Below are 16,540 nucleotides of genomic sequence, written 5' to 3' on the forward strand. Positions count from 1 at the left end.
GCATGTTATAATCACATATTCAGTTTTTTGACTACCTTAAAACACATATGAGCATGCACAAATCACATATATTGTTTTTTTACTGCCTTAGAACATATATCATTTATGATAGAATCACATATAATTTTTTTTCCTTTGCCTGCCTTAAAGCACATATGAGCATGCTATAATCACATATTCAATTTTTTGACTGCCTTAGCACACATACGAGCATGATCGAATCACATATATAGTTTTTTGCTTGCCTTAAAGCACATCTGGGCATGGTAGAATCACATATAGAGTTTTTCTAGCTGCCTTAGAACACATATGAACATGCTATAATCACATATTCAATTTTTTGACTGCCTTAGCACACATATGAGCATGATAGAATCACATATATAACTTTTTGTCTGCCTTAGAGCACATATGAGTATGATAGAATCATATATAGAGTTTTTTTATTGCCTTAGAACACACATAAGCACATGATAGAATCACATATAATGTGTAATTTATTTCATTATATTTTGTTTATCAATACTGACTATTGTTTTCTTGTGTAGGCTGATAGCGATAATCAGCGTAGCGGAGCTGAAGGGACAGATGAAGGCAATGAACAAGAAGACGCATAAAATCTTGGCGATGATTAGAGAACTGTGTTGAAGAAGTTCTATTTTTTTATGTTTCCTAATTGTAATTGTTGAATTGTAAATAATTAAACTTGTTAATTTTAAGGTGGAACGAATAATTGTTGCAGATTCTTTTTATATGGAATTTTTTATGTGGTTTGTTTTTTATTTACAGGAAATATAAATTGTATCGTTCTCGGTATTTAATTTTCAAATAAATTTTTTTAAATTTTTTTTCGTGTTTGCGACGGATTAGCGACGGAACCATCCGTCGCTATTCATATAAATCTAGCGATGGACTAGCGACGGACGTAAATTTGTCGCCAAGTCGTGGTCACCGTTTAGTACCGACGTATTGGCGACGGAATACAACGCTCGTTAGTCCGTCGCAATTAACGACGGACCTGGCGACAGAATAAATCTGTCGCCAGTTAGCATCGAAAAATTCGCGACGTAAGCATACAGTCGCCTCGCCGTCGCTAATCCGTCGCTATGCCTCTTAGCGACGGATTAGCGATGGATTACCGATGGAATGTGGTCGTCGCTAATCTACTGCTTTGTTGTAGTGGTTGTCGGCCTTTTCTATTGCATTTTCTTAAGATTTTGATTATGAATGAGGCTTTTGCTAACTCACACATTCATTTATTGTTTATCTTGAACCTTAGGGTGTCTACTACCTAGGAATTATCTGACAGGTGTTGAAGAGACCCAAAGAATCTAGGAAAAATAGTTCACATAGGAAAATCTCAACCTTATTGAAGTTACACATCATTATAGTAAGGGAAAAGGTTTCAACTCATACCAGTGATGAGTCCATCACTTCTTGAAAACAGAGGAGAGTTTTTAAAGAAAATCTAAATAGAAATAACCATACTATATGGCAAAAATGGTGCATTTCTATAAATTCTTCACAATGTACCAAATTCGTCGAATGGACAATATTGCATGTTACCAATTTTTTTTTTGCTGGTTTTACCTATTGCCGGTGCAATTTTTTTTATTTTCGCACGACATGACACTAAAATATTACACTGACGTAACTCATCAACAAAATCATAACGAAGGCTGCAAAAAAGTTTGCAAAATTTGAAACAATTTGTGAAACTTGTGATGTGTCTTGTGCGATCACTAGTGAAAATCATAAAATTTGCGAAAGTCTAATAATTATGAAATTGTTGATGAGTATCGCATAAAGTATTGCGAAAGTCTAATATTGTGCAATTTTTTATTCCAATCATACCTGTATCGCGCAATTACTTTTTCTTGTGAAATTTTGTCTCATATAAATGACACTTCATTTCTCAACCCATTTTTTCATATGAATGCCTTATTTTGCAACACCTAGCGTTCTTGTTGTCCCCAACCGGTTATCACCAATCATTCTGGCGATCTTCTGGCGACATTCTGACAACATTCATGCCAATATTCCGGCAGGCAGGGACTTTGCAAAAATCTCTCATCGACAGTGGTTCACCAATGGTACAAGTCCTCAAATTTTAGCCCTCCTCCAGCAAGCTTTTTGGTAAATCTCCTGTGAATATTCTGGTAAAACCATAAGCATAAATTGGGTATTGCTCAAAAAAGTAGACCCACATAGGTTAATGGGTTTGGGTTTCAGCTAAAGTCTTGATACCATCGTTATTATAGACATAGTTACCTGCCAATAAAGATTATATAAATTAACATAATCAATTGTTTATTAAGAAGATTATATGCTAACAAAATAAATATAAAATGAATACATCCACACCAACCAAACATTTTAAGTTGAAACAAAAAAACAATAATATATCATATTCAAAATGTGTCAAATTCAATGTGTTCTCGAGTACTATTTTAGAATTCACTTCAACCCAGCAATTTTCATGAAAAGGGTAATAAGAAGTATAATGAAAAATGAATTAAAGTTTGGATTACTAAAATACAATACATATTAATTTTAAGGGTATCAACATCATAAAATGTTTAATTGAATGTATAATATTTGTCAATTAGAAAGTTTCAGATCGATCAGGTACGAAGCAGGTTCGGGTACAGAGCGGGTTCAAGTGGGTTCGGTTTTAAAACATGGAGAACCATTTGGGTCTGGTTACATAATTGGGTCGGGTACATTCAGGTTTGAATCTTCATTTATAATACCAGAGGCCCGACCCATTTTCACTAGGAGACTATATTTAATTTGAACCTGACACAAACCCATGGGTCCACCAATATGGGTTCTAGTCGGGTATACCCGGCCCAGTTACACCCCACAATGGACATGTAGTGATATACCATATGAAAGAGCTTGTTCAAATGCACCTATTTATCCAGAAAAGAAGGAAAAGTTGGGATACATGCATCGTTTATATTTCCATTAAGTGGGTTCTATTAGGAACTGTTTTATCCATAAACCCCTATGTTATGAAACTAGCTATGAATCAAACTCGATGGACAAGAATAAATTGAGCTTAAACAGACACATTCATTTATACACCCGAAGAAAAATGATATCTCATAGCCAGGATATGAACGTCTAACAAACTCTACTTTTTTGCAATTATTTTTTTTAGATAATCCAAGGAAAAAACCATATTCTTCGCCTATATTGGCTGGCCTCCGGTTGGTAAAAGCCTTAAGGTCCCCTTGCCTACCAGGTAGGGGTGTCAGCGGGTCGGGTTTCATTCAGACTCAGGTGAAACCAAACTTGGACCCGATTTACGAGTAAGGTATGTCTAATTAGGTTCACTATAAGAAAAACCATACCCGGACCCAATAAGAACTACGTGAACCAGACCCATTAAAATCATATTTTTTGTCATAAAGATTTGTGGGTCTTAATCGAAACTCGGGTCGGGTTCAGGTTTGGTATAAAATTTCACAAACTATACCCGGGTCCATGTATTGATCAAACCTTCTGGTCCGAACCTGGGTCTTATTATTTATCACCATACCCGGACCCTATAGGGTCTGGGTTTGTGAGTGCACACAAATATCTCTTAAGAGAAAAAGAAGTACCTTCACTAACATCGGTCTGGTTGGATCTTGCCAAATATGAATCTGAATCCAGAATGTAAACAGTAGATATGAATATGAATTAGATTGAATCTGGATAGAAAATAAATGTGGTAAAATACTAGATCAGGAGAAAATAATACGAAAACAAGCTATTTACTTGTAGAAAAATGTAATCGAGGTGGATTTTAAATAGGATCAATATAAAATACAACCTAAAACATTGATCTGAATTGGTAAGTAGTTCAATTGAAGAAACTGAACCCGATCCTAATGCACATTCAAACCTTACTTAAAAGATCCATATCCAAAGAAATGGCATGCATCACGTTGTTTGGTTTTTTTAATAGTCAAGCTGGGGTTAGGCAGACCCCCTACTACTTAAACAATGTGCCATTTAAATTCCAACACAACTAACAACTCTTTTTGTACTATATCAAAGTTGTCGGTATCGGTCAGGTGTTGTTTGGCCAAAGATTTAGGTGAATCGGCCCGATACTAATTCTCAAGTGAATCGTTCTGAATTGGCTACAAAAATAATTTAAAAAATCATAATGGTGACACGTGTTAAAATCATTAAAATAGTTTTAATTAATTTTTAAGTATTTTTTTTTACATTTATAAAAAAAGTAGCTGATTCAGGAGGTTAGTATCGTATCAATTTTCTACCGATACGATACTCATCGGCCGATTCAGGCTGATACTGACAACTGACATTTAAATAGAATTGTTTTCGCGTATGCCTAATAGGCATGAGGTCCAGTGGACGCTACCAGTTGGGATTGTTAGAAATGATAAAATACAGTACACCACCCTCTCTGCCTTCCTCCTCTCTCTCCCCGTTTAAACACACCCCCCGTGCCTTTAAAAGGGCACAGAGGGCCCAACCCTCTCTGCCTTCCTCTCCTCCTCCTCTCTCCCCGACTGCGCCTCCCCTCTCACCGCCGCCCACGTCCCTCTTCGCTCTCTCTCCTCTCCCGTCGCCGACCTCCTCTTCTTCCTTCCCCTCCACAACTCTCTTCTCCCCTGACCGTGAGTTCGTTTTCTCCTTCTTGAAAGTTAGGGAAGTTGCGTTATCCGACGAGTTACGGATGAGATTCGCGTTTTTTTTTTTTTTTTGCTTCTCTTTAGCATTGTTTAGTAGGACGGCCACCGGAAATCTGAAAACTCGTCGGAACATTCTCCGTGACTACGTGTTTTTCTCTTGGATGTAAATTAGAGAAATGAGCGCGTTCTTGAAGAGAACCGTTATCGAGATTTTTGTTTCTTTAGTTCTTCTTGTCGTTATTACTGAGTAGAATTCGGTTCTGAGTTTGACTTTCAATTGAATCGTTGCGTGCGATAGAGTGACCTCTTTGGTGTAAGCATTGTCCAACTTTCGAAACTCATCGTTCCTCTTGAGTTTTCCGATGATGATTACTAGACGATATTGATTTTTCTCCTTGTCTCCGAATTCTGGTTTTAGGAATCTTAGTTTGAGAGATCTTGAATTTTTTTGCTGAGATTTACATAACTATGCACAATATGAGTGAACATGATGGAAGTTTGCTCCGAGAGTCACTGCAGCTTTAGTGTGGAAAGGCATGCGGTAATCGTGAAATTTTGCGACTGATAATCCGGCGGAAACTTGAGAAAACTGTAATGATAGAATAACGCACATCTGCACTTGCCTTTCTTTTCTGTTTTGCGAAAGGAGGCGCGGTGAAAGAAATTCCAGTAAATCGTTGGAGAACTTCTGAAGAAATAAGGAGCAAAACTTCCAAATCAGGGAGGAAAATTTAAAAAAAAAAAAAAAAAAACAGCTATGGGATAAGAAATGCGAAACCTGGAGCGAATATTTAAAGAGAACAAATCAAATATCAACTCAAAAGGTGATATATGCGTCTTTTTGAAAAGGGTAGTGAAGAAAAGACGGTGGTATTAGGAGATTCTTATTGTTCCTTTTTTGGCTCTGAATATTTACCTTTTTGCTAGCTAATCTGACGAAATTTCCAAATGTTTCATGTTGTGACTTCCTTAAATCTCTAGAGCGGTCTGCTTTCGTTGTTGAGCTGGAAGTACAGGCTTGAAGACAAAGATAACATAATTATTGCGTTTATTTTTTCTTTGTGATGAGTCCAATCTTAATTTATTTTGATGCAGATCCATTGTAATTCACTTCATTTTGACGTTTCATATCATAATAATTCTGGCATATGCTGTGGTTACCTTCTTAAATTGTTCTGGTATTTCATGTCTTAACTTCAGCTTCTAATGTGGCTTTGTGATGTAGGATTTCTCCAGATTTGGTTCTCCTCTTCCCTTGAAATGGAAAATATTATTATTAGACATTTTTCATATTCATAACCAAAAGATTGAAAACTTTCATGATGATGATGATTTTTCCTTTAGTTTGGTGTTTTTTTTCTTCTTAACGTAACCATTGCTTGTGGATCATTTCCTTTTTTACAAATCGGAGAAAGATAACTGAACCCAAATAACTGTTTTAGAGGGATACAGTTATCGCTTTCCTAAGGACAAGGAGTCCTGGTATATATGGCAGTGAGGTTTAACATGTATCATCCATACATCATATTGCAAAATTATTTTTATTAGATGTTGACTATTGCTATAACCTCCCTCTGCAGAAAGAAAGAAAGCATTTTTCGTCTTTGTTTGAGGAAAAAAAAATGGACAATGGACAAGAACTGGAGTGGCTTGAAGCTCAAAGGATCGTAATTAGTCAAGATCTAGTTGCGGTTGCCAAACAACAATTGCTGTTTCTTGAGGCAGTTGATAGAAATCGATGTCTGTATCATGGTCCTGTTTTAGACAGAGCTATCCACAGGTGATTGCTCTTATTTCATTGTAATCTCGTTGTGTTCCTTGCATATTTCTCTGAAACCACATGCATCTTTTTAGATGCACAATCACCTCGATATGCATGAAAACTTCATATTGATTTCAGACAGCCATGTTCAGACATTGTGATGATCAGTTACAGGAGGAATTCACTATATTTTCCTCTCTTCCTCTGCTACAAAGCTGGTTGATAGACTGACTTTTCTGAGTTATGTTTTTTATAATACTGAATTTTCAGGTACAAGAATTACTGGCTTCCCTTGCTTGCTAAGCACCATGAGTCCAAGGTCACGAAAGGGCCATTGGTTGTGCCTCTTGATTGTGAATGGGTTTGGCATTGTCATAGGCTTAATCCGGTAAGCCCTTTAATGACTTATGTTTTTGCGTGTAATCCTTCCGCCGATGGAACTAGCAACAATTTAACCATCGGTCTGTTTGCAGGTGCAGTACAAATTGGACTGTGAAGAGTTCTATGGAAGGACCCTTGACAATCATGATGTGCAGTCTACCGTGAAAGGGTCTTCCAAACAAGAAACTTCTCAACTTTGGGGTAGTTTATATCCAGAAGAACCGTATGAGCTTGATTTATGCTGCTATTCCCAAGAAAATATTGTTGGAAAGGTTTCTGATACTGTTGCATCCATTAGATATGACTTTGTTGCAGCCGTTAAGAGGCAGAGCTCTTTTTCATACCAGGTAACTGCTGTTTCTTTTGTTCAATAGAATCAATACCCTTGAGTATGTCCTTTTTATCTTTGTCTCACCTATCCATGATTATTGGTTTTTAATGCCCAAGGTGGTTTCCAGATAATTTCTTTTCTGTGATCCTTTTTTTACCTTTTCTGCTACCTTTCTCGTCTGTTTGGATCCCGTATTGTTTTCCTTTTAGCTTTCTGGAAGTGTGTTGCACTAATCATTGCAGAGTTTTTATCTCATTAGGAATTGTAAGTTACGTGCCTATTTTTGTGGACAGGTAGCTACACCTTGTATGCATGATGTTCTATTTCTTGAAGAAGCTGTAGCGAGGTATAAGGGCTTCCTGCATCTGATCAAGAGAAACAAGCAAAAGTCTGTGCGGCGATTCTGTGTGCCAACTTATGATATTGATTTGATATGGCACTCACACCAACTGCAGCCGGTTTGTTACAACAAAGACCTGGTTCAAGTGCTTGGGAAGGTATTGGAGCATGATGATACGGATTCTGATCGGTCCAAAGGAAAGAAGCTTGATGTTGGGTTCTCTGGTACCACCAAGCAGTGGGAGGAGACATTTGGCAGGAGGTATTTGCGGGCTGGTGCAATGTACAGAGGCAATCCTCCCTCTCCAGTGGTGGTCAATCCTATCTTATCTGCCTGTATGAATGAAAAGGTTCCTGAATGTAGGAAATATGAGAAGTTCCTTGATCTTCCACAGGTTAAAACCATTCAGGTATTCTTTATATTTTTGCCTCTTCTCAGATTTGTCGTTTATCTGTTTATGCCATCTCTTGCTTTTGAATCTGAGATTTAAGCACAAGTTATGAAAGTATTTGGTTGTGCTGGAAAGCGGACAAACCTTTGTTATCTTGCAGCTTTCATGTACACTGAATAATTTTCTGCTGGTGGCCACATTTATTATGTTCGGGGGTCGCAGGTGGCCCACATGTGTGCTCGTCGGCCTAATCCATACCCTGCTTGATAGCATTAAAAAGGAAAAAGAAAAAGGCCTTTGACAAAAAAAAATGATGAGAAGAACATGGTTTTTTCAATAGTTGGAAAAGTTCAGTCATTTTTGTGAAATAATGTCGATGACCTCATTTGAGATTATTGGAGATGTCCTTGCACAATTTTATTGATAACATCAAAGGTACTTTCTTCATGTTGAAGTCCTGTTTTAGATTTCAATACTCAAATGGTCTGGCAGCTAAGAGCTGAAAAGAAAAAAGAAAAAAGAAGTTTCAAGCAAGTTCAAGCAAACCTTAAATCATTTTGTTATTTACATTTATTCTTATCTCCAGAATTATGTTCAGGAGTTATTAGTGTCAAATATCCTAGTCCCTGCCCTTCCCCAACCCCCTCTTTTTTTTCTCCTTTTGTCCTTTCACCTTCTCCTCCACATGTTTGATTGGTATGCTTAATTCATGTTTATGCTTTCATGCAGGTAACTTTGGAGATTGTGAGGGTAAAAAATCTTATACCAGATCCCAAGGGCTCACTATTTGTCAATTGCAGTAAACACCAACCTGACTTGTTTTTCAGTTCTTACAGTAGAATAGGTATTGAATCTGAAATTGGGGAGAAGCGAGTATCTGCATTCCAGTGTGAACCTAATGGGGAACTTGTTTTTGAGCTTGTATCTTACATCCCTTCTAGTCTTCCTCTGAGTAGGCAGCTGAAAACCATAGGAACGACCTCTGTATCCCTGCAGGATTTGGTTAACTCATCATCATTTTCTGTAGAAAAATGGTTTGAATTGTCAAGTGATGCTGTAGTTGCAGGATGTGAGCCAGTTTACTTGCACATCGCTGTCTCTGTCACTGTTCCAGTTATTGCACCACATGTATTTCACATGTCCCAGTCCGGTCAATATGCATTAAACTCATGTTTCAATCCACTTATGGGGAGGATTCAGCGGCTCAAGTCCTGGACTCGTTTTGTAGATAATAAGGGAAATGAGATTATTAGCATCCAGATGAGGTGAGGCACGAAGTTACTTTTGTGTTTATGTTAAGACTCATGAGCCAGTCAATATTCACAGATATACATGCATATGTGCATGCAAACACCAAAAACACATGCACACACATGTGCGTTAAAATATGCACATGCATTGTCCATATTCAATAGAAGCAAAGTCTCATAAAAGGATAACCATTCACTTGTATAAAGAGATCATATCGTGAATTCAAATTTATTTTGAAGAATGCTAGTCTTTCTTCAAGTAGCATGGTATAGGATCTCTATTGGATAGGGTGGTCTCGAAAGCTAGATTTTAATGCTAAGATTTGTACATCGTCAATGATGTTAAGATTGATTTTTGTATAGGATCAGTCTTTCTTGCTTATGGAACCAATTACTTCTCTCTGTCTCAAGTTTGGATGGTAGACTTCAGCGATTACTTATAATTTGACATTATTCTTTTAGGGGATATCCAGTGCATTGCACAAGTCTATATTCTCTGTAGAAAGGTTCAATGCCTGTTTTCTTGCAAATGGTAAAATAATTGTTATTGAAACATATAAACGTCTCTCACATCTTTTGAGAGGTTAAGCTTACTGGTTTTTCCATCCGATAAATTTCCTCCATAAATGAAGCGCCATCTTAGATATCTTAGGTTAACGTATTTGATTGGTAAATTTAGGATTGACATGATTTTATGCACATCCAACTAATTTTCTACAGTGGGCAAAGACGAAAGAAATTGATAATGTAAAAGAATCATTTTTACCAGATACGTTGCCAGGGTGCTGCAATAGCATGCTGCATTTGGCAATGCATTTACAACCTCTGCCTCCTCCAGATAGCCCTCACAAGTTTTCCCGTAAAAGACTATATCTTTCCAAATTGTACTCTAGTGCCCCAACTATTTTTCTTCTTGGCTATGAACCCAGGTGCAATGGTGCCCTCTAGAATCAAATTATTCTTGACTCCCCAAGGTTCCGTCTGACGTGGCCTGCCGATGATCCTGTCTGTATTGAGCCTTTCAAAAAGACCTAGGTTTTTGAAAGCTTAGAACTGGAAAGTTTCTCGACTTCTCTGCAGATTTAGTTGAGGAGATAGTGTGAGATTGCTTTAGTTCTTTTTGTAGTCCCCAGAAGATCAATAGTGAGCTTTTGACATGCATAGATATACCATGATTATGATTTGTAAATCTTTGTTCTTCAAAAAGTATTTTAAAGAGCAGTCGATCTTCGTTCTGGAAGAATATCAAAATATTTCTATCATTGCTTGTTCATTTTTTTTCCCATTTCAAGGGATGATGGTGCTTATTTTCAATTACCAATTTTTGGTACATCAGACGAACATTTTTTCTTTAATCGTCTCAGAAACTTGAAGAAAGCAGAGACAGACAATGCCCATTCCCAAAAGAGAGAAATAGTTGGTGTATCAGGATGTTCAGCGGAAGAAAGGATCCTTGCTAATGAGTTGATTGAACATAACAATCTTACAAAATGGTCATTGATCAACTCTGATTGGTGCCTTCAGCTGGAGAAGGAAAAAGGTGTCAATGGTCACGTTATTGAGTTTCATGGTCGCCGGGTGGTAAGTTTCCTTCCTGTATCTTAATGTAGTGTATAACCCATGAATAAGCCGGCTATATGAGCACTTTCCTTTCTTGGCTCATACCTTTCTTCCAAGCTCATGTGTTCACTTTTTCTCAGCATCTACGTAAAGTTGTTACTATGACAACTCGAATTCTTGGTTCAACAAATTTTGAGAATAAAGGGCAAAGTGTGGTTAAGTCTATTCTTAATTTTGCCATGTAATGAAACTACCCTAAACGAATAACTGCTGCTCTGACATGCAGCAATATGTAGAATTTGTGTGTTTTCCTGCTTCATGTTTGCAACACTAGATTCATTTTTTAATTTGTTCATGCCTGTATAGTTTCCATGATCCAATCTTATTTACCTGACTTGGTTCAAATTATCGTTGACTTTGTCCTTTGACACAAGTTTGTAGTAAACTGTTTGTCCTTTGAGATGAGTTTTTAATAAACAAAACTTAGTAGTAGTTGAATTTTTTCCTTAAACATGAACATGTAATTCATTCATAGTGGTGAACATTTTCTTAGTGCCAAAGAAATAGGTTTCCTCTCTCTGTTAGCTCTTAGTTTTGATATTTATTTTTCTCTTTTTTTTCCAATATTTGAGGTGTTGCATTTGAACTGGTTCTTGAAAAACAAATGGGTTGGTGAATTTCCTGCAAGCATCATTATATGTATCATTTCCCTTTGGCATGATCAACCTTATGATTTGCCTCACGATATTTAACTTGACCATAGTACTTCTTGTTCAAGTTAAAAGATAAAAACCAATATGCTCCAATCTGAAAAAAAAATGAAAACTTATAAACATCATTAAGTTGCCTGTGGCTTTTCTTGCTTGCAATATTTGAAACTGTCGTTTGGCCTGGTTGACAAAATATTGTGGCTCTTCTCATCGTTGGTCAAATTTGATTACTCACTATGTTGGGTGCTACGTTTAGCAGGTTAAACTCTTCCCTGGTAGAAGGCTAGATTTTGAGCTGGAGTGCTATAAGAAACAGAAAAATGAACAAGACTTCGTAACGGTGGTGGAATTTGCTCCGGAAGATCCATATGGCAAAGCCTTGGCACTGTTTAACTTGAAATCTGGCCTTCTCAAGGTAAGTCCTCCTGTCCTAGATTCTTCAAGGGACAGTATGGATTGCTCATCCATGTATGCTTGTGTATTGTCATTAAGGGCCTGACTACATTTCCCTTTTTCCCTTTTGGATGTTGTTCACTCCTATTATTGTGCAATGATGTATTTTTGTGATCCATCACAGATCAACCAAGAATGGTTTGTCTTGCCTGGAGTTGTTCTTGCCTTTATACTTTCGGATACGTTGAAAAAGGAAGGCTATCACAATTTTTTCACTAATAATAGCGGCACTTTGGAATCTTTGGCATCAGAAGAGGTAGTCACTGCTGAGAAAGGCCAAGACTGCGATGGTGCCTGTGGAAAAGAGGGTGAGACTGTTGTTAAAAGTGGAGTATGTGGTGGTTGCGGTGGAAGCTGTGGTTCAGAACATGGTAATGCAGTAAGTGGTGGCTACGGTGGAGGCTATGGCGGACTGTGTGGAATGGTATTGAAGAATGGTGGGGTGTGTGGTGGGGGTGGTTGTGGTGGAGAGTGTGGCATCATTACTGGTAGCATGTGTGGTAGTGGGAGGTGTGGCGGTGGTTGTGGTGGCAAGCTTGAAAGTGGTATATCAGAAAAGAGTGGCGGATGTGGTGGAGGCGGCTGTGGCGGGCAGTGTGGTATTAGTACTGGGGAGTCTGGCAGCATGTGCGGTGGTGGGAGGTGTGGCAGTGGTTGTGGTGGCAAGCTTGAGAGTGACATATCAAAAAGGAGTGCCGTATGCGGTGGAAGCGGCTGTGGCGGGCAGTGTGGTATCAGTACTGGAGAGGAGTCTGGCAGCATGTGTGGTGGTGGGAGGTGTGGCGGTGGTTGTGGAGGCAAGCTTGAGAGTGGTATATCAGAAAAGAGTGGCGGATGCGGTGGAGGCGGCTGTGGCGCAGAGTGTGGTATCAGTACTGGGGAGTCTGGCAGCATGTGTGGTGGTGGGAGGTGTGGCGGTGGTTGTGGTGGCAAGCTTGAGAGTAACATATTAGAAAAGAGTAGCGGATGCGGTGGAGGCGGCTGTGGCGGGCAGTGTGGTATCAGTACTGGGGAGTCTGGCAGCATGTGTGGTGGTGGGAGTTGTGGCGGTGGTTGTGGTGGCAAGCTTGAGAGTGGCAGATGTGGTGGAGGCGGTTGTGGCGGGGAGTGTGGTATCAGTACTGGGGAGTCTGGCAGCATGTGTGGTGGTGGGAGGTGTGGCAGTGGTTGTGGTGGCAAGCTTGAGAGTGGCATATCAGAAAAGAGTGGCGGATGCGGTGGAGGCGGCTGTGGCGGGGAGTGTGGTATCAATACTGGGGAGTTTGGCAGCATGTGTGGTGGTGGGAGGTGTGGCAGTGGTTGTGGTGGCAAGCTTGAGAGTGACATATCAGAAAAGAGTGGCGGATGCAGTGGAGGCGGTTGTGGCGGAGAGTGTGGTATCCGTACTGGGGAGTCTGGCAGTATGTGTGGTGGTGGGAGGTGTGGCGGTGGTTATGGTGTCAAGCTTGAGAGTGACATATCAGAAAAGAGTGGCGGATGCGGTGGAGGTGGTTGTGGCGGGGAGTGTGGTATCGGTATTGGGGAGTCTGGCAGCATGTGTGGTGGTGGGAGGTGTGGCAGTGGTTGTGGTGGCAAGCTTGAGAGTGGCATGTCAGAAAAGAGTAGCGGATGCGGTGGAGGCGGTTGTGGCGGGGAGTGTGGTATCAGTACTGGGGTGTTTGGCAGCTTGTGTGGTGGTGGGAGGTGTGGCGGTGGTTGTGGTGGCAAGCTTGAGAGTGACATATCAGAAAAGAGTGGTGGATGCGGTGGAGGCGGCTGTGGCGGGGAGTGTGGTATCAGTACTAGAGAGTCTGGCAGCATGTGTGGTGGTGGGAGGTGTGGCGGTGGTTGTGGTGGCAAGCTTGAGAGTGGCATATCAGAAAAGAGTGGCGGATGCGGTGGAAGCGGTTGTGGTGGGGAGTGTGGTGTTGCCTTCTAAATCAGCAAAGAACCTGCTTCTGTAACCTGGGATTGATGCTGATCTGTTTCGTTTTATCACTTGTTGTCGATAATAAGAAAACCAATCGTGGTGGCTAGTAAGTGGTTATGTTTCAACTGTGTGTGAGACTTGCCTAGAAGGTTTTATATGCTTTGAAGATATTTAATTCAAATAATGACGTTATCATCTCCTTATCGATGGGATGATAAACGTAAAAGGTTGTGTTTATACTTATTGTTGTTAAATGAAGTTGTATACTTCACTCAAAAAAATAAAAAGGAAAATGAAGTTTGAGACATAAATGATGGGACCAATTTCATTTATTAGGTGTTTCACTTGTGGAAATTAGCATAAAATGGTGTTGCGATCTTGTTCGATGAAATCATACAATGCTTTGTGACTGCAACAATAAATTTTGATGCAACCGGTTTTACTGTTCTGATATATTTTTTACTCAAGTCCAACTGAGGCTTATCCTAGCTTGCTTGAAAAAAAATAAGAGAAAAAGAGAAGCTGCTGATTTTTAATGCATCTGGTCTCATGAAGATGACCTCTAGATGAGTGAAAAATGCTTTCCCTAGTTTCAATGCAAGTGGTTGCCTCAAGTTGGAGTCCTGAATTACTGACATTTCTGTGGTCTGTTTTTCAAGTCCCACTTGAAATCTGAGGTTGGTGGGAGGGTAAGGATGGAGAATTATGACAACCGTGAAATAATGTAAAAATAATGCAATTACATGAATTATGAGATTTTTTAGTTTTATTTATCACATTATATATTGGTTTTAAAGATATTTATAAAATATATTTTTTAAAAAACATGTAACAAACATTTTTTAAATGACGTATTTGTCTCAGTTTTTTTTTTATAAAAAATTTCTTATTTAAGTGAAATGCGCAAGAAACACACAAAAAATGTGTTTTGCATACAAAATCAATAGGTTTCTCATATGATGGAAACCAAATTTCTTGCACTATAACTGTGTTTCCCATGAGTTTTCCCCAAGTTTCCATTTTGAGTTTTCTGAGATGTTGTGTTTTAGTTCACCCCGCACCTGAATGTGCCGCTTCATCTGTTGTTGAGCTCCATAGCTAACAGGTTGTATCCCAAAGATGGATGGTTGTCAAGTGCAGATGGAGGGCAGTCATGTGGGAGCGCACTGAAAGTGTGCAATGTGATTGCACCTGATCTGCCCCATTGTTTTTCTTACCATATTTGTAGTAATCACATGCACAAGCTATCTAGAGCTCAAGTATCTCAAGTTAGATTATCTATGTTTATACACAAGCTTTTTGGGATTTTAAGACACCAAAAGATGTCATAATCAATGCCCAAGGGTAAACCCTATTCACTGTGTCTTCTTTGGTTGGGCCCTTTTCTTTCTGGAGGTAGGTGTAATTCAGGAATTCTCCAACATGGTGAACTTGAAAATGCTGAATTTATGAGATGCAACTCTTGGAAACAATAAAGAAACTTGCTATGAATGTGACTATTTTCATTGGTCAGAGTGATCTAGGGGCATGGTACCCTCCTTTGTTTTAGACCATACCTTTCTCTCCTCGCCTAGTGGATATGAGGCCGCAGAATGTGTGATCAGCAGAAGCAGAACCAATGTTGTCAAGATCGAAATCAGACTTGTATCGTTTGGCCAACGATTCGTGTGTATCATCTGAATCGGCCAAAAATAATAAAAAATACGTGTTAATTAGAACATGACACATGTTAAAACCATTAAAATAATAATAAAAATTTAGTTTTAAAATATTTTTTACATTTATTAAAAAATAGCTGATTTAGGTTAGTATCATATCGATTTTTTGGTTATTGTATCACTCGATACGCACCACTGATACTGACAACATTGGGCAGAACCATGTTCAAGTCTCAGAGGAGTTAATCCTTGACATGTTTGGCGCTGCAATCAGCTTAACCCTGTTTGCATTCCTAGACATTTTCATGTCTTTACGCTGTCAAAAGTAACTTGAATAAATTGAATGAAAAAACAATTAGAATTTTCTCGAAGCAAGTATTGGATTTGTTACAAATATGATAATACATAAATGCACACGCATAATCAATTTAACAAGAATTTTTTATTTCTTGTTAATTAAGATTTTTGTGTATTATGAACAGTTGTGTTTTTTAGTTAAAAACACATCTAAACATGAAAATTGTTTAAATAAAGCATATAGATCACATTTATGGGCTTAAATGATGCAAAAAGCACATGCAAATGTGATTTTTAAAAGAGTTTGAGATTGTCAGGGACATAAATGGTCTTGAAGCTAGGCGGAGAATGTTCTATTCAATTTTTGTTACTAAGTTAGGCTTCGACCAAAAAACATGGTTGAAGTTGATTTTTGCTTGAACTAAACTGATAGATGTGTTTATTTATCACAGTTTATACAATAAAAAAATATGTTGGAACTCATAGAGAGAGGTTGCTTTGCCTAAGTCTGACCTGATGAATGCATTCAACATGATCAAAATAATAGGAATCAACCCTTGAATTGCATTTCTTCGATGTAAAAGTATAATTTTTTAACTTGGTATATAGTAGGCTATTGATTTTTTAACCCTCAGACAATCCAGCATACACATCGGAAAAACATGATCTAAGGCTCAGTTTCTACTAAATCGAACATGTGGATCACATCTGTTGGGTTAAATGTGAAAAAAGAAGTTTTTTCACTAAGGGTTCCTTTTGTGTGTGTGGACAAAGCCTAAACTTTACATGTCATTTGTACCGGCTGGCATGTTCTCTATATACGCCCCTTTGGTCGCAGAAGTA

General features: G+C 38.6%; 1 protein-coding gene across 1 annotated transcript; it reads left to right on the forward strand.

Annotated features, from left to right (window-relative positions):
- Positions 1 to 4,743: 4,743 nt before the first annotated feature.
- LOC149830382 (glycine-rich domain-containing protein 2-like) lies at positions 4,744 to 13,618 on the forward strand. The gene is made up of 9 exons (XM_090015441.1): positions 4,744 to 6,435; positions 6,688 to 6,805; positions 6,891 to 7,145; positions 7,423 to 7,878; positions 8,590 to 9,125; positions 10,475 to 10,691; positions 11,640 to 11,795; positions 11,958 to 13,516; positions 13,561 to 13,618. The coding sequence occupies exons 1-9, from the start codon at positions 6,278 to 6,280 to the stop codon at positions 13,616 to 13,618; spliced, it is 3,513 nt and encodes a 1,170-aa protein (XP_089871567.1). The 5' UTR covers positions 4,744 to 6,277.
- The last annotated feature ends 2,922 nt before the right edge of the window (positions 13,619 to 16,540 follow it).

Source organism: Nuphar pumila, chromosome 8 (genome assembly GCF_984573655.1).
Source record: "Nuphar pumila chromosome 8, dmNupPumi1.hap1.1, whole genome shotgun sequence".
In the NCBI taxonomy this organism is placed as follows: Eukaryota; Viridiplantae; Streptophyta; class Magnoliopsida; order Nymphaeales; family Nymphaeaceae; genus Nuphar; species Nuphar pumila.

Bases quoted from the DNA above. Each gene is read 5' to 3' on its own strand.
- LOC149830382 (XM_090015441.1), top strand. From the start codon at position 6,278: ATGGACAATGGACAAGAACTGGAGTGGCTTGAAGCTCAAAGGATCGTA. The intron at 7,879-8,589 runs GTATTCTTTATA...GCTTTCATGCAG, and splicing joins CACAGGTTAAAACCATTCAG to GTAACTTTGGAGATTGTGAG. The intron at 9,126-10,474 runs GTGAGGCACGAA...TAATCGTCTCAG, and splicing joins ATTATTAGCATCCAGATGAG to AAACTTGAAGAAAGCAGAGA.